The sequence below is a fragment of the Phaenicophaeus curvirostris genome, chromosome 4, assembly GCF_032191515.1.
Source record: "Phaenicophaeus curvirostris isolate KB17595 chromosome 4, BPBGC_Pcur_1.0, whole genome shotgun sequence".
Lineage (NCBI taxonomy): Eukaryota > Metazoa > Chordata > Aves > Cuculiformes > Cuculidae > Phaenicophaeus > Phaenicophaeus curvirostris.
Genome location: NC_091395.1, coordinates 69,200,623 through 69,222,753, shown reverse-complemented (window position 1 = coordinate 69,222,753; position 22,131 = coordinate 69,200,623). Strand labels below are relative to the sequence as shown.

At 38.5% G+C, this 22,131-nt stretch overlaps 1 protein-coding gene across 1 annotated transcript in view; it reads right to left on the bottom strand.

Annotated features, from left to right (window-relative positions):
- The window catches only part of POLN (DNA polymerase nu), a 99,763-nt gene that overhangs the window by 76,733 nt on the left and 899 nt on the right, over positions 1–22,131 (bottom strand). The window contains exons 2-12 of the mRNA XM_069856466.1: positions 18,649–18,710; positions 15,305–15,793; positions 14,665–14,855; positions 13,124–13,236; positions 10,951–11,108; positions 6,517–6,585; positions 4,095–4,155; positions 3,825–3,889; positions 2,923–3,006; positions 2,403–2,492; positions 466–522 (exon numbers count right to left, since the gene is read on the bottom strand). Of these exons, the coding sequence (XP_069712567.1) occupies positions 466–522; positions 2,403–2,492; positions 2,923–3,006; positions 3,825–3,889; positions 4,095–4,155; positions 6,517–6,585; positions 10,951–11,108; positions 13,124–13,236; positions 14,665–14,855; positions 15,305–15,793; positions 18,649–18,710 (1,439 nt within the window). The remainder of the gene's footprint in view (positions 1–465; positions 523–2,402; positions 2,493–2,922; positions 3,007–3,824; positions 3,890–4,094; positions 4,156–6,516; positions 6,586–10,950; positions 11,109–13,123; positions 13,237–14,664; positions 14,856–15,304; positions 15,794–18,648; positions 18,711–22,131) is intronic.

The following is a 22,131-nucleotide window of genomic DNA, read 5'->3' as shown; positions in this document are numbered from 1 at the left end:
TTTTCCTGAATCTTGAAAACTCATTCACTAAAAACTCAGACACTAAAGTGTGAGAGCAGATTCACTGGGCTGCGTTGGATTTTCAGGAGGCTTGTCACCCAAAAAAAATCCCATAAGTAGTTACTCTCCTTCAGGGTTTGCAGAGATCTTCAGAAATCAAAAAATGCACGCTTTGCCTTAAGGGTGTGATTTGGAGCACTACACAAATTAAGCTGTGACATTTTTCAAGTGTTTTGCAACAGAACTGCTTGCTAGCTAGTTGTAATCTAACAGAGAAAGAAGAAAACAAACAGAAGTATAGACACTAAATAAACTCTTAAGATACCTAAAACTTCAAATTTTAAATAAATATTTGCATGAAATTACATTAGAGCCAGCTCTTCTTTTAATTCTTTAGCTGTGAATGTTATCTTTCTTGCTAATTTCGCTTCAGTGCAACGGCATTATGTGAAAATTTCAGCTCACCTGACGGTATTCTAGAATTATCTTAGGCAAAGGATGAAGATCTTGCAACTTATTTAGCTGCAAAATAAAGAATGTGAATTACTGGTATATTTTATGTTACATTATATTATTTAACAATCTAAAGAGACCAATCTAAAGAGATCTTCTTTTGGAAGAAGAAATCTCGCCAAGCTGAATTGACAAAATACTGGATAAAGAATAATGTCCTGCGTGCACTCTCACCCTAGGCCAAAAAGCCTTTATTCTCTCCTGCTTTCAGCAGGGGGCTGGAGATTGCCCCCTCCCACCTCAGCTCCCTTCCTGTCCCAGACAGGGCCAAAAAGACTTTTCCACAACAACTCTGAAAACACTGGGGCATGGGGGAGGAGGCAAGTACTTATGGTCCTTCGTTTAATTTTTGTGCCAAACAGCATCAATTCAAGAGAGAACATGATAAAAGTATACAAAACAATACATATACACAGACATAAAACGTAACAGGATTTCTCCTGTTTGTCCCCTAATACAAGTTCCAGGAGACTTTCAAGGAGAACTGAAATTGTCTAATCCCAAAGCAATAAAATAAAGCATATTTTCAATTACTTCTTTGTAAAAAGGAATTGTAAATATCTAATGTCTATTTTAACAAGCACAACAAAAGTATCTGGAATGAAAACAGTTCAGTGTGGAAAAAATAGATGCCACTGAACAACAACAAAGATCTAAAAGCATAAGTTTTTTTCTCGCTACCAGGAAGAGACAATATATTAAGATTATTTATCTTGTATTTCTCTACCAGGAGGTTTCAGCCTACATTTCTCTAAACAACCAAATCTCAGCAGCTGTTGGGAAGAGTATGGGACTAGATAAATGCACTGCTCTGATTACTGCAACAAATCTTACATTCCCACAAAAAGACGACGTGCCTTTTATTTCACTGATCCCTACCATCCGCCAAGGCTCTCTGTCACTCTCCAAGATTGTTTGATCTATAAAACATCCTTCTCCTTGAGTAGTGTGTGGGTTTTATGTTTTAGTGCTGATATTACCTCAGAAACTGTATCTGGTGGTCCAGACACCATTTCCTCTTCCACACATGAGAAACAGAAACTACCTTTCTACCTTCCCCAGAGGTGTCCACTGATCAATGAGCTGTGTGCTTCGACTCCCGTGTAAACCAGAGCAATACAATTGCAGCACCCGATCAGAAAGAGGCACTGCTACACAGATGCTTTCATTACTATTATTATCTTAAGAAAAATGATAATAATAATTACACAGACTAGAGGATTGAGTGCTCCCTCAGTAAGTTTGTAGATGACATCAAGTTGTGTTGGGAGTGTTGATTTACTTGAGGGAGGGAAGGAAGGCTCCACAGAGGGATCTTGATAGGCTGGATCGATGGGCCAAGGCCAACTGTGTGAGGTTCAACAAGGCTCAGCGTTGGGTTTTGCGCTTGGGCCACAGCAATCCTACCCAATGCTACAGGCCCAGGGAAGAGTGGCTGGAAAGCTGCCCAGCAGAAAAGGACTTTGGGGTGCTGGTCAACAACCATGAGCCAGCAGTGTGCCCAGGTGGCCAAGAATCCTGGCTTATACCAGAAATGGTGTGGCTAGCAGGTGCAGGGAAGGGACTGTCCCACGTATTCGGCACTGGTGAGGCCGCACCTCAAATACTGTGTTCAGTTTTGGGCCCCTCACTACAAGACCAACACTGCGGTGCTGGAGCATGTCCAGAGGGCAGTGAAGCTGGGGGAGGGTCTGGAGCACAAGTCTCACGAGAAGTGGCTGAGGGAGCTGGGGCTGTTCAGTCAGAAGAAAAGGAGGCTACAGGGAGAGCTGATTGAAAATATACAAGAATAAATCAAGACTCATTCAGGAAACTTTAGACAAACTACAATTTCACTTAGAAGTTCTGCTAAATCACGCAGATGGTTTTAAAACCCCTTCCCATCTTACCACAACTTCTGAGGTGGACACAAGTTGTTGTATTTCAGTTCTGTGAAGTTTCTCACACAGCACATGCAGTTTCAATTTTTCAAACAGTATCTACAGTAATAAAAAACACATAAGAGAAATGTTTCAGTGTTTCAAGTGCTGAAACAGAAAGAAAAATTACTTGGTGCCTGAACATAAGCCCAGAAAACAGATTGTAAGGAAAATGGAGCATACTGTAGCAAAGAGAATTAACACAGAATTGAAAAGATCAAATCTTTCTTTGACCTGTTGAAAACTTATTTACTAAAATCATTCTTTGACCTGTTGAAAACTTATTTACTAAAATCAAACGCATAATATATGTAAATACATTCATTCACATACAGATTATCCAGCACTGCCAACTTTATGAAATACTGGTATGTCCTCCAATAAAACCAGAAAATAAAGATAATTAAGATTGAAGAAAATGTATTCTAAAATTATAATCAATAATAACTTACATAACTTAAAATTTACTTAATAGTAGTACAAATATTACCTCTCTGAGTTGACAACTGCTGGTCAAAAGGAATTTTTCTCCAGCAACTTGATGAGCTTCCTGCTCAAGCTCTTTGAGTCGCAACTATAAATAAGTACATTAGAGTTATTCTGTTTACATTTTTATTTTCTTCAATATCTGTTACTTTCTAGGTTAACAAGTATATTGGACTTCTATTTACAGATATGGTACTTAATAATACGGTACTTAATTGCTGCCTATCAACATTTGGTTTAGCAGATTCCTTATATACTCTTTTAATCTGTATTTCTTCATGACCTGGGAAGGGAATTTACAGTAGTGAAAAGTACTAAATTTGTGGGAAAATAATTTAGGATACTGAAGACTGAATAGAAATTGAGCTATGCAAATTGTTCTAGTAAATTAATAATCTGCCAGACCACTATGGGTAGCAGTAGTCAAATTTTATGCTATAAAATAGGATTCTCCTGTAGCTATTTTTATGAATGGGGAAGTGGCAAACTTTGAACTCTCAAAACATGGAAGTTGTAAAGAGTGTTTTATTTACAAATAGAAATAAAAGTATCTACTACTTCTTGGGAAGATGGCTACTGACCAATGTAGGTTGACAAAAAGTCATTATAATTTTTACTCCACAACACATAATCCAAAAGGACCTGTGCATTTTGCAAAGTAATCTCAGTTCTGGGGCAAGGTTAATGAAGCAAATGTCTCTTCTTCCTTGCCCAAATAAACATGGAAGTATCCCAAAATGTAAATATCTTTCTTTATATTTTAACAAAAATACTAGAAATCTCAAATTGTCATGTAAAAGGTGACAAAACAAAGATTCCTCCTCTTCTTAATCAGTTATCCTCAGTAAATGCAGAAAGATGATGCCATATATAATTTCCAAAAGAAAAAATAAAGACAAAATTTACCCCCAGAATTTCTGATGTTTTTTTCAGTTCTTGTTTGTTCACATGTATTTTGTGCGTTTCCATCACTGTAAATACAATTATATACTGAGAACACTTACAAATGACAATTTCGATCTTACATGTTTGTTTCTTAGACTGTAAAATGGAAACTCAAATTCACATTCATCTTATGAGGCTAAGACAATAATTTAATATTACGAGATACAGCATTCTACTCTAGCATAGTGAGCAGCTGTGTGAAAATTCATATTTTGAACTGAACTTTCATACCTGCCAGAATTTTTATAAGTGGAAGCTCTAGTGTGCAAAATAACTTCCACAAATCTTGAACCTGCAAAGAAAGATACAAATAATTCTTCAATGTCAATCACTTTTAATCTTAAAACATAGCAGCAGCAGCATATGGATCTATTTTCCAGTAAGCAGTATTTCACTTTCTATATAAACACTTTGTATAAGACAACACTGTCTGTGGAATGAATCATAGAATAACCAGGTTGGAAGAGACCCACCTTCACAGACCTTATTTTTCTCATCTGTCTTTTTAGAGTAAGCTCCATTATAAAAGAACATACAGTTATCCCTTTTACTTTATTCATGTGAGCAATTATGCAACCATTCAGAATTAATAACTTTGTTTTCATTATGAAGAAAATAAAAGATGATAAGGTTACGTACTCAATTTAGATAAAAAGAATAGGAAGTCTCTCTTTTATTTAACCACTGAAGCAATTGGACAGAAACACTTCTGTCAAACCTCCTCCTGTAAGCTGGCTCTCAGTGCTTCTGTGCCTCTGGTAATTCTGTGCCTCGAGCATTTCTGTGCCTCTGGCATTTCCCTGTTGCCTTCCTTCAGTTTGTTTCATCGTACTGCTGGGCCACAGCTATCCAGGTTAATATGGCTCTACCAACTAATAGCCTAAACCCTATACTTGCTGCCAGCAATTTCAAGGAAATCCCCTAGGATACGATGATGTACCTTCCACCAGAACCTGAGCTTATCCCTACATTCTGACAATTTTCCAGGTATATGGTTATGAGGAGAAGACAAACACATGACAAAATGACAAAGTGACTCGGCTGCTGGACGAGGGAAAGGCTGTGGATGTATCTTCCTGGACTTCAGTAAAGCCTTTGACACAGTTTCTCACAGCATTCTGCTTGAGAAACTGTCAGCCTCTGGCCTGGACAAGCACACACTCTCCTGGGTGGAAAACTGGTTGGCTGGCCGGGCCCAGAGAGTGGTGGGAAATGGTGTGAAATCCAGCTGGAGGCCAGCGACAAGTGGGGTTCCCCAGGGCTCAGGGCTGGGTCCAGCCCTGTTCATTGTCTTTATCAATGACCTGGATGAAGGCATCGAGTCCACCCTGAGCAAGCTTGCGGATGACACTAAGCTGGGTGGAAGTGTCGATCTGCTGGAGGGTCGGGAGGCTCTGCAAAGGGATCTGAACAGGCTGGACCGCTGGGCAGAGTCCAATGGCATGAGGTTTAACAAGGCCAAATGCCGGGTCCTACACTTGGGGCACAACAACCTTGTGCAGTGCTACAGACTAGAAGTCTGTCTAGAAAGCTGCCTGGAGGAGAGGGACCTGGGCGTGTTGGTTGACCACGACTGAACATGAGCCAGCAGTGGCCCAGGTGGCCAAGAAGGCCAATGGCATCTTGGCTTGGATCAGAAACGGCGTGACCAGCAGGTCCAGGGAGGTTATTCTCCCTCTGTACTCGGCACTGGTGAGACCGCTCCTCGAATCCTGTGTTCAGTTCTGGGCCCCTCACCACAAGAAGGGTGTTGAGGCTCTGCAGTGAGCCCAGAGAAGAGCAACAAAGCTGGTGAGGGGGCTGGAGAGCAGGTCTTATGAGGAGTGGCTGAGAGAGCTGGGGTTGTTTATCCTGGAGAAGAGGAGGCTGAGGGGAGACCTCATTGCTCTCTGTAACTACCTGAAAGGAGGTTGTAGAGAGGAGGGTGCTGGCCTCTTCTCCCAAGTGACAGGGGACAGGACAAGAGGGAATGGCCTCAAGCTCTCCCAGGGGAGGTTTAGGCTGGACATTAGGAAAAAATTCTTCACAGAAAGGGTCATTGGGCACTGGAACAGGCTGCCCAGGGAGGTGGTTGAGTCACCTTCCCTGGAGGTGTTTAAGGCACGGGTGGATGAGGTGCTAAGGGGAATGGTTTAGTGTTTGATAGGAACGGTTGGACCCGATGATCCGGTGGGTCTCTTCCAACCTGGTTATTCTATGATTCTACATGCAAAAAAAAAAAATCACTAAAAGACTTAAAGAATTCTCGAGATGTATTCCGATGCATCAAAAACACCCAGCTACTCTCTGCTTTTCCACTAACACTTCTCAGCCTGTTTTTTTTTTATAGCATTAAAATACAAAAATAAAATTTACAATATTCTGAACATCTCCTGTGCTTAGAATCTTCATTTAAATATTTAGTTAACTGTTGCAGAGGAAAATTTTCTTCTAAAGATTAACCTTGATACTGACCATTTCGTCCTTCCAGAATACATAGCAGATTTGATGGGCAGCATTATTTTAAAGGTTTACCAGCACTGTAAACCAGTGAGGATTGAAGCCTTCTGTTTAACCTAAGTAGAGATTCTTATTTGAATGAGAAGCATCACTCTCTTTAATTCCGGATAATGCCTCAGAAGTTATATCTGAGTAACTACTTTTTATATCTTACCTGTAAGTCACGAGCAAGGTCCATCATTACGTTATAAAGCTTCTCCAAGTTCACACCTAGGTTTTGATACTGCTGTAAATAAATTTTAAAAAAATCAATCGTTTTAATACTAAAACCAATATTTGGAATACTATCTATGTCAAAAAGGATTAAACTACATACTTTTCTGTATGTCTCCTGTTATATTCAAAATTTCTGCAATGTTCTTACACCTCTGACAAACAATTCTAGAACACACATTTCATTTAAATGAAACATCCAATATTTTGTAAAGATGTAAACCAAGATTCTATCATCCAGAAGATTATACCAATTATACCAATATAACTAGACGCGATATCACGCTTCTAAACTGGATGTCATTAAGCTATGAATTATGGACTAAAACAGAAAGATTGCCACTGAAGTTGTTTGCAAGAACATTTTCTCAAGAACAGGCCTCATGTCAGAACACTATGGTCCTCTAGGGCTTTTAATCAGTCCAGCCAGAGAAGTAATTCTTTCGATGCAAAAGTAGGTAATAATAATCAAAATGGTTTGGAAATGTTCAAAATTCTTCCTAAAGGAGGATCTATAAAGTCTAAACAGATCTCCAAATTAAGGATTTTTCTAAAATTAAAAAAAAAATCAAATTAATATCAAAATTAATGGATTGGGGAAGATCTTCCTTTCTCTTCAGGGAGGTAACGACCCTTCAGACTTTGTTAGAAGGTATCTCTGGACACCTTTTTTCCATCTGAACAGGGTCTTCAGCAGGAATTGCTCCCTGACCTAGATGCCAGTATCTCCTCCTTGTCTTCAGGATTACTCTCAGAATCTCTTGGGTGTGTTTCTAGGGAGTCAAGGGTAGGCACAGACTAGAACACCAGTAAATTTAAGTACCTGATTGCGTGCCCTTACACTGCAAGTCAGCTGTAAATCAACAGGTAAATAAAATCCACCCTCCAAACAGTGTATAAAAATCTGCCTTGTACCCAAACCACACAATTTTGGCCTACTATTTGCAAAACACCCCCATTATTTGAAGAAAAACAGAAGTCTGGAACAAAAGCATTACAGCAGATGCAGAATGACAAGAGCAATGCTTCATCCAGTATTTGGTCCAAACAGAATGAGGAAGGAATTAAAATTGCTTGTTGCTCCACAAACAATACAGGACCAGAACTGACTAAAAATTAGTTTGTATTTGGATAAATGATAACACATTATTGTTAGAGAGGCACACGCTCTGGTACACAGCTGGGGAAGGACCATCATGGGAATATTGGTCTAACTAATTTAAGAGTAGTAATAGAAGCGTGGGAGACACCTATTAGCTAGAAGAAGTTGTGTTTCATGCTAAAAACAGAACTAATCAAATCTTAGAGTAACGTTTGCCACAGACACATTTACCTATCACGTACAATAAAAGAAAGGGGCACTAGTGTTGCAGTCATTCAGAACACGTTTAAGCCTGGACCACAATTGTTTATTTTCATTTTGAAATGACCATATGACTCAAGATGACAGCAGATAAAACTGCTGATTTCTGTTAGCAGGAAGCACATCCCAGCAAAAACCCAGAAAAGAGTTAAAATGAGGTAATGAATTCCACTTAGAGCACATGCAGGTTTCCCCATCTGCTCAAAGGATATTAGTCTGTAGAACTTTAGCACCGTTTGTGTTTATCATTTGTGAGCAGACGATCTGGGCACTTACTGTACAGGCTTCCCACTGGCCTACAGACTTGAACACTGCAAGACTGAAGAACAGTGAGCCCTTGAAGTGCAGGTGCAGAGAGCTCTCTTCAAAGCTGAAATATCTAGATCGATTGGTGGATACTCCAGTGAAAAGCCATCAACCCATCTCCTAGAAATCTCGTCCATACCCACTGGTTCTGAAACCAACCAGCTGTCTGTGAAACTGCTTTCATGGTTCAGGACCAACCCAGCTTGACTGGCAGCTAAGCAAGAGCAGTCCTGTGGGTTGGAAACTAAAACAGCTTTAATGAAATAATAATAATAATAACAACAACAACAACGATCATCATCAAAATTGCCCCTGCCCCAGTGACTATATCATCAGTGATGCTGCAGAGCAGGCACAGGTAAAAGGTCTGGTATTAGCAGTAGGAGGGAGCTGCACTCAGGAACTGGATTCATGAATGCACAGAACACAGATGACAGGTCCTCATGGGACATCAGCCATTGAAGAAGACAGCTTGACCCTCATGATCCCTCAGTTTTATATCAAGTATGACATAGATGGAATGGAATATTCTGTTGGTCAAATTTGGGCAACCTGTCCTGTCCACCCTTCCTGGCAGGTGCCACCCTATTTTGCCCCTTTCACTTCCAGCATTTCACCAGCTCAAGGATGACATTGGTTTCCATAGGAATAAGTAATGGCCTTTCTGCATACCAGTGCCTTGTGTTATCACTTCTAGAGAGAAACACAGTCTGAAAAACATGCAGTTAGTTCACAGAAAATGAAGTTACTTAGACAAGGCTTAGCTGAAAAGTTAGAAATCTGATTCTACTTTACCTCAAACCAGAGCATATGCTTTCAGCAACAGACAGCTTACTTCATCCCATCTGGAGGTGGAAGTAAGCCCAATGAGAGGCTTCAACGGACACCAGGATTCCTTATCAGCAAAACGCAGCAATGACAAGAGCAGTATGATGTTTAGCACCTGTTTCAGCAAAGGTTTCAAGGTATCTGGACTATGCCCCCTTTTACTGAACCTTTTAGCACAGCATCAAATACACAGAGAAGCAGCAAGCAGCACGTATTCTGTGCTAGAGAGGTGCATGGGTGAGTGTGTGGGCTACAGAATAACAGAGCAGCCCTTCCAACTGCTATGATGGGTGGACAAGACAAGCACAATACAGAGGGAACTTAAGTGAAGTAGTGAGGCACAAGACATGAAGTATCCCCTGGCCCGGCTCCCTCTGGGAGTGCAGACAACAGTTAGGAATTTACCAGTAAAGTCAGAGCAAGAAGGGTGAAGAGATGAATCTGGCAAAGAGCTAGGGTTCACAGGAAGAACTGGGACTCACAGACCAAAGAAGCCAAAAAGAAAGGGGGAGAGTCCAGGGAACAAATTAATTGCATAAGGAATAGGGGAGAACAATCACAGGATGTTAGAGGGAGGCATTAACTGGGACTCAGGTTAAACAAGACAGCATGAAGGCACTGGAGGTGGCTGGGGCAAGGAAACAAACTAGACCTGGGCAAGGAAACAAACTAGACCTGAAGCAGGGCAGGAAGGAAGGAAGACTTCAATATTTAACTCAGATCTGGGAATCGGGATGACAAAGCTGAGAAATGATAACTAAGAATAGACGTGATATATGAAGAACAAAAGACTGAGTCAAGCTAAGGAAAGAGACAAGATTAAGGATACTAATACACTGGAGGGGGCATCACATACAGAAACAACCAAAAACACTTTAGCTTCTGCCTGTTTGCATTCTTCTTGTCTGTCCATTCCCTACACTAACAGTTTAATTAACGAAGTAGCTTTGGAACAACTGCAGTTTACAGCTAGTGTTTTAAAGTAAACTGGCTCTGGTTTTCTCAGAAGTATCTATACTGCTGAGTATGTGCTGATACAACCGACCTCTGTCCATGCTCTAAGCCTACTTGACATCTGTGGGTTTGTGTCCTAGAAGCCCTATAATCACATCACAATACTTGTGTCTGAACAAGCAAGGCCTCTGAAAAATGAAAGGATTCAAAAAAAAAATCATTTAGATTGCTGCACATCTATTTTTATCATTCAAATAACCTCCGAAGTCTAATGCATGCAGAGTAGATCACCATGGCCCAAAATGCAAATACCGGAATTTTATAATATTCAGTAAATAAGTTTCAATAGACGCAAAGACATTTCTATGGTGCTGAGAATAACTTCTCAAAAAGTTCATCATTCTCTCTTATTGAGAATAAAAATTTGCAGATTTTTCACACACATACTCGAAGGTCTGTATTTGACTCCCTATTGCTCCTCAGCCTGTGATGAGATGTCCTTACCAGCCATGGAATTGAGCAAAATTATTAACAGTTAACTAAACACAGGCTAGAAGTTCACAGGAATTAGAGAACAAGGCATTAAACATTTTGGAAGGGAAAACTGGAAATCAGTTTGGAGGGATGTGAGAAGAAAAAAGATCAGATTACACATTAATTAATTAATATTGTAACTGAGCTTTACCATTCTGAAGCAGAGTTTTACAGCTGTTCCTAGAGAATACGATCTCATCTTGGCAGAACACAATAAACGCTTCCCTTACCCCCTTTTTTTAAATTAGATTTCCAACAAACAGTATTACTATAATAATTTTATTCCATCAGAAAAACATTATCTGTCTTATTTTGGAAACAAAAGCAATCTTTTCATCACTTCCTTCCCCTCTCAGCTGAGCCACAAGCAATTTAAAATAAACTACTTACTGATGCATTTCTCGAAGTACTAGTATCTGTATTTACTGTTCCCATAGAAAAAGGCTTTTCAAAATACTTCTGTATTAAACTTTCAAAAGAGGGAACTGTGTCGCTGGGGTTTATCAGCCATGCTGCAATCCTTGGATCTAACACAAAGCTGTCAGCAACTAAAAAAGTAAGTTATTTATGACAATCAAAGTATTTATGTTGCTCCCCATGCCAAGAAATATGTAGACATAAATCATAAATATACAAGCATTTACGCTACAAATATGTTAAACATTGAATTCACAGCTATAACAAACGGTCAATATAATGACTACATAGGAGTAAGTTCAATCTTGAATACTTTTGAAGAGGATTTTTAGTGGGGAAGTTGTTTTGTTTTCCAAATTTTAAAATCATGCAATCCCTAGATTGGAAAAGATCTTTGAGATAGTCAAGTGCAACTGTACCTGTGCACTATTAAACCATATCCCTAGGCACTTCATCTACCTGCCTTTTAACAACCTCCAGGGATGTTGACTCAATCACTTCTTCAAGCAGCCTGTGCCATTGCCCAATAACCCTTTCAGTGAAGAAGTTTTTCCTAATATTCAATCTGAACCTCCCTTCCTCCTATCACTTGGGCAAAGTAACAAACACCCTCCTCTCCACAACCTCCTTTCAGGCAGTTGTAGACAGTGATAAGGTCTCCCTCAGCCTCCTCTTCTCCAGGCTAAACAACCCCAGTTCCCTCAGCCCCTCCTTGTAACCCTTGTTCTCCGGCCCCTTCACAAGCTTCATTGCTCTTTCTTCTCTGGACACGCTCCAGCACCTCAATGTCTTTCTTGTAGCAAGGGGCTCAAAACTGAATACAGCATTTGAGGTGTGGCCTCACCAATGCTGAGCACAGGGGCTCACAAGAACCTTTGGTTCTTAAGTTTGACCATAAAATCCTGTCTTTCTTAGCACTGAAAAATTTCAAATTGAAGTATTTCTTGTAAGCGTCTCCCTCTGATACAGTTTTGTTGTTGCTGTTAACTTGATTCATATCCATAAAATTGCTGTTGAGGGTCACAGGAGAGAAGATTATATCCTAGCAATTAGACTAGGATGATGCTCTGTGAAGAGGCAGACTAAGCATCTTAGCCTAGCTGATAGGCAGTAACGATGTTCAGAGGCTGCAGGAAGGCTCTGCCTAGTGAGATGCTGGACATTCACGAGCTTTGATGAAGACTGTACAAAATAAGCATTGATTTTTCTAATAACAACAACTGCACCTTACCAAGGACACATGGAAGAGGAGAATCGTGTTACTAAATAGTCTCCCAAGATACCTCAAAGATCCTTTTGTCATACCTCTATTTACAGTCAGCTGAAAAAGGATAAAGAATCAAAACCCTCAACCATGCATCCATCCCTTCCATTTTTAAGGGCAGGGCAGCAGTAATGAATTACAGCCACCAATTCAGTCATGGAAAAAGGATTTTTTCCTTTCCTTCAAGGTGAGGAGACAGCACATATGGAACAGAGAGAGAACTAAGCTCCAGAGGAGTGAAGCAAAAGCAGGGTCAAGCAGGGTTGAAGTGAAGAACAGAGTCTGTGCTGATAAAAGCTGACTTTCCTCAAGTCCTGTCCTTCTACACTAAAACATTAGTGAATCCCAGTGGCAAAGCACACCCTATTTTACTAGTCATGGCTAACAGGTCTTTACGTATTCCAATCTATGCTAGTTTGAGAATGAGTGCAATCATTCAAGTGATTGCAGTCAATATGACAGACAAATTTCAGTATTGGCTTGATTTACAACGATAGGGTTTTTCACCTTAAAAAGCTATGGGCACCTCTGGAATTTTTTAACCTTTCCTTCTGAGCAGAGAAACTTTTTCTAGGTAACATGAAAGATGAGGCAGTTTGACCTTTTCAGCCATAGTCAGGACTGTGTTGAGAGCTTTTGTTTCCACCAGAAGCTATCCTTAAATTACTCAGTGATTTGGTTCCTACTCTGAGGAGAAATAATTCATCTTGGCATGCCAAGCCTCTGGTCACAGCCTCCCCCAGGAAGGGTGTTTTCATGGTACTAAAACCCTGTATGTTACTTAACCACCAATCTAGTTACTTCTACACCTAGTGATTTTAACAAAAACACCAAAAGCACAGAGGTTATAGGATTAGATTATAGATTTGATTAGATAGTTACCTTGTTTCCAGCTAATTTCATTACTATAAATTTGAAGTAGAGTCCTCAAGAAATCTTTTGCATTGAAGCAAATAATGGGAGCTTTGCAACGTAGCATTTGAAGCAATACTTGCCTGCACAGAAGTAGTTTATTAACACACACTGTATTGCTACTAGATTTAGTGAATCTATTTACTTTATCCATTTAATTAGCACCTAATACTAAACAGTTAACACAGGAACTTCTTTATTCCTGTAAGAACAGAATACTTATTTGAATATTAAATTCTCAATTCAGAAACCTGATGCTTCATTCTATAATAAATTAAAACCCTAGCAGACCTGCCTTATCAGACATTCATAAAGAAAGCAAATTCTTCTTTGACACTCAAAATTAAATGCAATCTTAATACTAAGCAGCAACTGGCATCCCTGTAATACTTTAATATACCCAAATAAGATCACAGAGGTAACTGAGTTAATGTAGTATTGAAAGATCATGATTTTAAAGTTATGAGACATTCTAAATTGCCATAATTGCCTAGTGTTAATATGCTATTTAAACCTACTATGATTCATCTTTTACTGTTTATATATGCATGCTTTATTGATATGTTATTATCACTGTGAATATAGGTTATTCTGAATTAACATTATTAAACTAATTGTTGTATAATTCCAATATTACAGCTGGAGATGTAGGAGTAAGTGAAGTGATTTGTTTCAAATCCCAATGGAGCAGTGGCAGAGATGCAACAACTAAGTGCAACATCTTGAAAATTAATGCTTTGTAATATAATAACCCAAATTCAGCTGTTTACAATAAAGCTGTTATTAATAAAAGTCATAAAATACTCTAATGAAGTTTTAACATGTGACTATTAGAATAAGATTCATGGGAAACTATTTCAAAGTTAATAGAATGGAATAAAAACGGATTTTGGTTATACTAACTGGAACTTTAAAACAACCCAACCTTTCTTAGAATTTTGTCCAACTATTGAAGAGATACATAAAGCATTTAAGAAAAAATCTTATCATTTTGATGGAGCATTATTACTGAATATTAGGAAAGTTTTATTTGGGATCTCAAAAGCCATTAAAAAACCCTATTGTGCTCAAAATATTAAAAATATTAAAAAGACATCAAAAAAAAAGACATCAAAAAGGACGTTTACCATAATAACATCCATCAAAAATGTATAAAAATGCAGTTCAAGAAACAGAAGATAAGATATAAAGAAAATAAACGTGGATAAATCATAGTTTTGATGCCATATAGCTGTCAGCTGTTCACAAAGAATTTCTAGGTGAGTGTTAACAGCTTCGACCAGAATCCCAACGTAGTTCTGCAGGGCTGCATCAGTGATACAGTGAGCCCAAAGGAATAGCCTATTCTTATTTGGTTTATATTAGCCTAGGCTTGACAAAGAACTAATAAGTCTAACATGAAATTCAATGAGCTTGATGCATAACGAGATTAAATGGTGCCATGAAACAAACATCATTGTTGCTAAAAGCATATGTAAACCAAAACAGAATTTTTTTCTATAGACTCTCACCAAGCAAATTTCTTGTGAGTCTCTTGTTCTTGTTCCCAAAGAGATGACCAGTCAGTTTTCAAATAAATTAGTTTCTCATTTTCATTAGCAGCCTTCTGAGTGTAGTCAGGTGAAGAGCAGCTGAGAGGGCAAGGGTGATCTGTCCGGTTCTTCACTAACACAACAACTCCTTTTACTGATGAGGTTAAGGCCTGTGAAGCATAATTAAACCACTGTTTCCTCTGACAGATTTTATACAATCCTATAAATAAAATTTCCTGAATATTTCACAATATGAAACCTGTTATGTACACCTCAGTTGCTCCGTACACCATTGACACAGTAGCTTCAGCCTTGAAACAAATATCCACAGTGGCAAACATGATAAAAGGCAGGAAAAAATTAAAAAGCTTCACTCATTTCACAGATGCCTGTTTAGCCCCAGCAGTTTCATTACTTTAAGCTTTACTTGGTAGGTAAAAATAAAAACTCAGAAGTAAAGGTTTATCTCATTTTACATTTGTATTTTGGTAAGCAATAACACATTAAACTGGTCCAGATGCGAAGCTCCCAATAAACATGGTTTTGTGTTTATCAGGCATACACACACTTCAAATGGTTTTACAAAACTCACTCCAAACAAAACACATGATTCACTGACCTGCTCTGAGCTGAGCTGTGACGAACCATCGTGAAATACCATAGAAATGACGAAAGCCACTGCATTTTCTATAGTTGCAAGCAATTCTCTTTTTTCTTCACATCCCAAACTCCTGATATCACAAGGCCAATTGTCACAAGACCCTGTTTGTCCAGAAGTACAATTGTTCCTTCTTTCATGTGAAGAAGTGTAGGTCTTTACAGGTAATCTTCTTGTTTTCTCTGAACAACACGTAGGCATATCTTGCTTTCTTTTAAGGGTACTAGATATATTCTTTTCACCATCCTTCACGTTTTTTGCTTCTACTGAAAGATTTCTCTCTATACATCCCTCCATTGACAAGTCTAAGTCCTGGCAATAGCTCACTATTTTCTTTTCTTGACAGCAAAGCAATTCATTGGCACGTACTGTACTAATTATCTGACCAGCAGTACTTTTTTTAGGGCTGGCTGATGTTTTTAATAAGGCAATTGTGGAACCACAAATCTCCTGGAAAAATTGGAAATTTTTAGTGAAATAATTATTCAACTTCTTAGCAGAAATAAACATACATGAGTTTATACAGATAACACTTGCAGGAAGTGATATTCTATGAAAAAAAAATGTTGATACTTGAGTATCAACAAAGATACAGTTCTGAACAAATAAAAAACAAAGAGTCAGTTCTGAAGTATCACATTGCTTAAAAACGATGCCAAATATTTATCAGTAAACATTATTTTGTTGACTTATGCTGCTCACTTCCAAACCCACCATTTTTTAAAATCTAATATTAGTCCAACACTAAAACCAGCAAATTAACAACTGTAAGATACATTTAGTCCAGGAGCCTGTCTTCCACAGAGTGACTAGGTTATTAGTGACCATTGAAAAGAGGCTATTCATTTTTATATTTAGCTTTAATATTCAGAGCTTTTTACATGACAGCTTAGTTTACTGAAAACCCTGTAGCAATGGACTGTAATGACTACTTTGGAAATTCAAACACACTGAGTCAACTAGATCTCCAATTTCTTCAAGCGATTCACATGACTAAGACAAAAATATATGTCAAAGGCACACTGAAGAAGCAATATCAGGTGTACAAATAAGAGCTATATTCTAATGTGTTCAATCCACTATGCCCAGAACAGCTTTCCTACTCCAGATAGTCCCTAGATCCCTTTAGGTCAGCATGCTATTAAATAGCACAAAGAAATTGCATGGTAGTGTTTTGATTCTACTCCTTCATCCTCGATTTCCTTCAGAAGCACCCCTTGGCAGGAGGTTTTCTTACTGGTTATGTTGCTAGTTTCTTCTACAACCTCTTCAGCTGAGGTAGCTCCTCTGTCTTAATTTCACAAACAAGGACTTTGAAATGCAAACTGGCAATCTTTCTGAAATTACCCAAGGTAAGCATGTATTTAACTACTCACAGATTATACCAAGTGGTATCTTCCCTCAATACTCCTCTCACACCTTGATAATCAATAGGTCTTACAAGCACTGGCAGGGTTTTGACTCCCGAGACATTTGAAAAAAATAAGTACTTTTCCTGACACATTTGCAAGCTGTTTCTCAAGAGTTTATTTGGACTAGCGTTTGTGTGTGTATATATTGTATTTTATATACAGTATGTATACTGTATATATAATATACTGTTGTATATTTACATATAACTTACTCAAATGAGGCAACTATAAGAGAGTACAAGTTCAGCTTTTTTCATGATGACACTTTTCAGTAATCTCCTTTATGCTGTCACTCAGAAATACCTTTTTTTTTCCTAGACACACTTTAATATTCAGTTTAAGTCTCCAATATTCTGTTTTGAATAAATCTCTATATTACCTACAAATGTTTTGGGTTTGGAGGGAAAGTTCCATATATTTTCTTTTAAAAGCTCCTTTATTTTTATTAATTTCCATTTTTTAAATTAAGCATTCCTGTAGTGACTTATCCATCTCAAAAAGCCTCAGAAGGATTATAGTCCCAGTCAGAGCATCTTTCAGCAAGAAGATTTTGAACCTGATCTCACACAGAATTGAAAAAAACAAATTTTTCTTGTGAGTTCTCTAACCCTTCCACAAAACAGTAGTCTCCTGATTTTAGACTCGGCATTATGCATAAGCATTGACATTCACCCACTCCACTGAAAAGTAACTGAAGCCTCTCGTAATTACTATATCTTTTGCTCTTGTATCACAGCCAGTCTCCTTCGGCACGTCTGTTGTCATTTCCACTCCAAAAAAACAAAGGCTTTCTCAACTCAAAAGAGCCACAAGTAACTGCTGTGCAGGGCTCCCACCCATTCCCCATGATGACAGTTTTCACTGACCAAAGGATCTCATTCATCTCTATTCAAACTGTACTGATTGAGCAAGTAGAATGACAAAGCCAAATTTTTTTCCCTCTTGGTTTTGCAATATTCCTCAACCTAGTTACCATATTCCCAAACCTCAGAACTGCATGTGGAGTCAAAAAAATCAAAAAAGCTTAGACTGCTTGAGATCATACTTCACAGGATCAACTCCACAGCAAAAGTACAACTAAAAGGTTCTAGATAAACAGATAAAAATGGAGCTAATTAAGTTTTTAGCACTACCAAATGATTGGTGGTTGTGCTGAACAAAAACAAATTAATCAGACTTAGGCAACGCTAATAAAAAAATGGACACAATAAAAATTTACCATAAGTAACTGCTGCATGTCTATAAGCCAATTTAATTTGCAGGAAACTCTCTACCCTGCAAATGAAACCAGTTTTCTGCATCTGGAGCAACCTGAATGGACTTGAAGTGTGCAACATGCACCGGTCAGAGTAAGGAAGGCTGGGAAATCCGCAGCTGGGACAGAAGTCCATTTGCAGCACCTCCAGCACATCGATCACAGTGTGATTTGAGGCTGCCACAGTTATTCATTCCCATTGTTGTACTGGCACTCACTCAAATGCACATCAAATGTAATTCAGAAAGATGATTAAATCAAAAATTAAACTTTCTAAAACAAAGATTTTTCATATGAATCAGTTCACTTTATGACTACATGCTAGTGATGGTTCAGTGACAGACGTGTGAGAACATTTTTTAACACTGCTAACTATTGAAAGGCGGGAGCCTCATTGATTTCTGATCAATCAATTAGTCGCTAAAGACTAACTTCCTATAAAAAGGATAACAGTATAGCCAAGGCTCTCACAGGCAAATAGATACCAAGTGCAAAATAAGACAGAGGAAAGTTATCTGAACTATGAGTATGCAATATGTTGTGAAAACACTTGTTACAAGAAAGCCATTCTATATCAACTTCAAACCTGTTATAAAAAAGATTGGTTTTAGTGATCTTCAGTCTTACAACATGCTTGCCTTTTCATTTTTCAGATGTGCATCCTTATCCCCTAGTTCATTTTCCTTTGTCTTCTCTACACCTTTAAGAAAGGAACGGGAAACATTTTACAATACAAATGAATCTGAGAGCAGCGCACATAAACTTCAGTTACACACAGTGTTACACTGCTGACACTTTTACCAAACCTAATATAATTGCAATAAAATTTTCCATGACAACCATTTTCCCCAAATTAATATCATTCATGCCTAAAAGGGCCCCACAGGTTCCCAAATATGCATATGCAAAAGCATGCTCTGTCTCCATTAAGAAAAAATTAGATTTGCTACAAAGCAGACAAACATTTTCCACAGTATTCAGAAAAGGCATTACTATAATACCATAAATACGCATATTTCCTCCTTTCAAGAAAACACCTCCCCACCTTGGTAAAAGTAAAGCTGGGGGCATGGACAAGAATTAAAAAACCTAACAAAAAACCCAAACTCTACATCCAGTTTAACTGTTGCCTTGAAATTAGGAAGTATTATCCCACAATAATTTTCTTCAGTAAAATACTATTTGCATATAGATCTCTAGCATATTATGCCCTACAGAGAACTGACCGTGCTTCACCTGCAGAGGATTATTTCTTTCACGTTATTCATCCCCACAAGAGAATGGGGTTTGTAGGACCAGACAAGAACAGAGAGAAAGGAGAATTCAGACCTACCAAACTCACAAAGGAGGCAATGGCTAGCACCAGGAGAAGCAGGATGGTTGTCAGTGCTGGGCCTGGTGACAGAGCCCTGTGCCACAGCACAGGTCTTAGCCTGGGCCTGCCACTGAACTACCAGTGATATTTAGCCTACAGCTCTATGAGCAGATGCTGCAGTTTAAGGGAGGCTTTGTAAATGCACTTCAGGACTCTGCACTATACTAGATGAAACAGTAAGGACATGGTTTTTTGGGGTTACCCCCCCACAATGCTACCCAGAAGCCTCAAGTGAAGACTGGAAGAACAATGGGCACAGGCTAACAGTAATTACAAAATCAGCAGGTACAGGAAGAGGAACAAGGAAAAAGAACTCCACTGAAGCGCAGGTCTCTGCAGAGTTTGCAATCAGTTAGGATTCCTTTATTTCTAGATTCTTTTACTGCCCAGCCAAAAGACACCTCATGGGCAAAACATTTTGTTCCCTTCTAACACCTGGTCCAGACCAAGTGCAACACTCCACTGCTGTTATCAGCTATGAAATTGGCACTACCAGCAGCAAGACACATTCTGAATCTAATGTGCTGACAACCAATACTAAAAGTGTAAGATGATTCATTTCCATCTACTGAAGCTGTTTGTTTGTTTTAAAAAAAAGGGTGTCTATGCAAATCGGGACCCTGTACTTAAAATATCAAAAAAGAAAAAGCATTTTCAAAGACTAACTAGCTTAGCCTCCATAAGAAACTAAACTTATTACTTCACAGTATTGCAAGCAGGTTCATCTATATATCCAATCAGTTCTTTACTCAGACTTGTACTGCACCCAGCTCAGAAGCCTCAGCACAGGAGGGACATGGACCTATTGAGTGGGTCCACAGGAGGCCACCAAAATGATCCAAGGCCTGCACACACCTCCCCTGTGAAGATGCAGAGAGAGTTGGGGCAGAGACTCCTAGACCTTATTGTGGCCTTTCAATACTTAAAGAGGGCTTATAAGAAAGATGGGGATAAAGTTTTTAGCAGGGCCTGTAGAGTAAGGGGTAATGGTTTCAAACTAAAAGAAGGGAAGTTTATACTAGATACCAGGAAGAAATATTCTAGATAGCTGTAGTTGTAGCTTCAAACATTTTGCACTTGGGTTTCTGGACGCTTCCTACAGTAAAATTACAATTTAAAAATGCTAGTAACTAAGTTTACATTCAGCGGGTTTAATTGTTTCACAGCTAGATCTGTTTTCTTGACAAATCCACCCTCCAGAGAAGAGAAGGAGGATTACTTTGCTCTCCTTCAGCACAGGACTCGGTATTGCAGCTACACAGAGAGCTACACGACCTCAAACTTTTTGTTTATGAAAAAGCACCACAAGATGGCAGTAGAAATCCATCCTTGCCTCCAAGCTCCTTAACGCTAAAGGAAACCAAGAGCTCTACTGCCAAGATAACCACAAAATTTCACCGCTAGTTCAACATCGCAGATATTTTCCCTATTTGAATATAATATTTACCTTATAAAATACAAACAGTTTTTCCAGTGAGAATAATTTACTCTTTAAAGATCTATCAAAAAAATACAGTTTGAAACAGGTCATTTAACATGACAGGTTTTATACTTGTTTAAGGGAGGCAAATTATTTCTCTCCAGGTCCGCACTGTTCAACTAAAGCTATACATAAAGGCAATTTCCTAATAGCAATTGAAATAAATCTGTTCTTAAGCCTGTACACTAGAAATAATTGTAAGTAATCACTACATGGGAAAAGAGAGCAAGAAAAGCTATCGTGTGACCTGCCACCACTAAACACTTAAGTTCTTTCACTCCCCAGTGAATAAGGATTTAGCTGCGACACCTTCATGGTGCTTTTAAAAGAAGAGAATGTGTAATTTCATAGTTTGACAGAGAGTGAATGGGTCAAGAGCAGACAATATAACACAATACAGGTATTGTACAGTACAGAGTTCTCTAATCTAAAAATAAAAACAATACACAGGAAAATTAAGAAAGGGGAAAATGACAAGGTAGCAAGCGAAGCAGAACAGCAGTTAAACTGAGGCAGGAAAGAGTGATCTGTTTTTCTTTAAAATAATCTCTGTTTTGGTCCAAATGTACAATTTTAAAGTTAAGCCATCCTATATTTCTTCAAACATGTATCGCTGTTGTACACTGCAATGAACTACTACCCTTCTCACTGCTACACCATCAGGCTACACAGACACAACACTCTACCAGTGAAAGTGCCTCCACTGTTACCTAAATTAACCTGAGACTGCAACAAAACACATGTGCATAAGAATGAGCAACCAATTTAAACCTCATCAACCACAAAATGTTTCAGGAGATTGTTCTCGGGAGAAAACAGAGAACTGAAATTGAGAAAAAATAACTTCCTATGTACTTCTTTCCAGAGATACAAGACTAGCAGACTACGAAATGCACAGAATTGAGAATAAAAATTCTACCTTGCAAAACCTCCGTAGTATCCACAACATTAAGATTTGCTCAACAGTCAAAGATCTGCTAAGGCACTTTTAGCGTTACCGAGTTTGCTCTACTACTGGGACTTCTGTTCACTCTTCCTCCTAGAATTTTACAGGGAATGAGCTGCTAATGAATATGTATTTAAAGGACAGACATGAGTCTAGAGAGTTTGCAGGCCTTCTGGCACGTTCCCAGTACCTATAGCGATCTTTAAATATCAGTTGAGTCAAGTTAATCTATACAGTTAATTTAGTTAATTAACAGTTTAAAATTCTCACGTACTCTATACCACATGGCAGGAACAGGAGGAAAAAACACAGTGAAATTG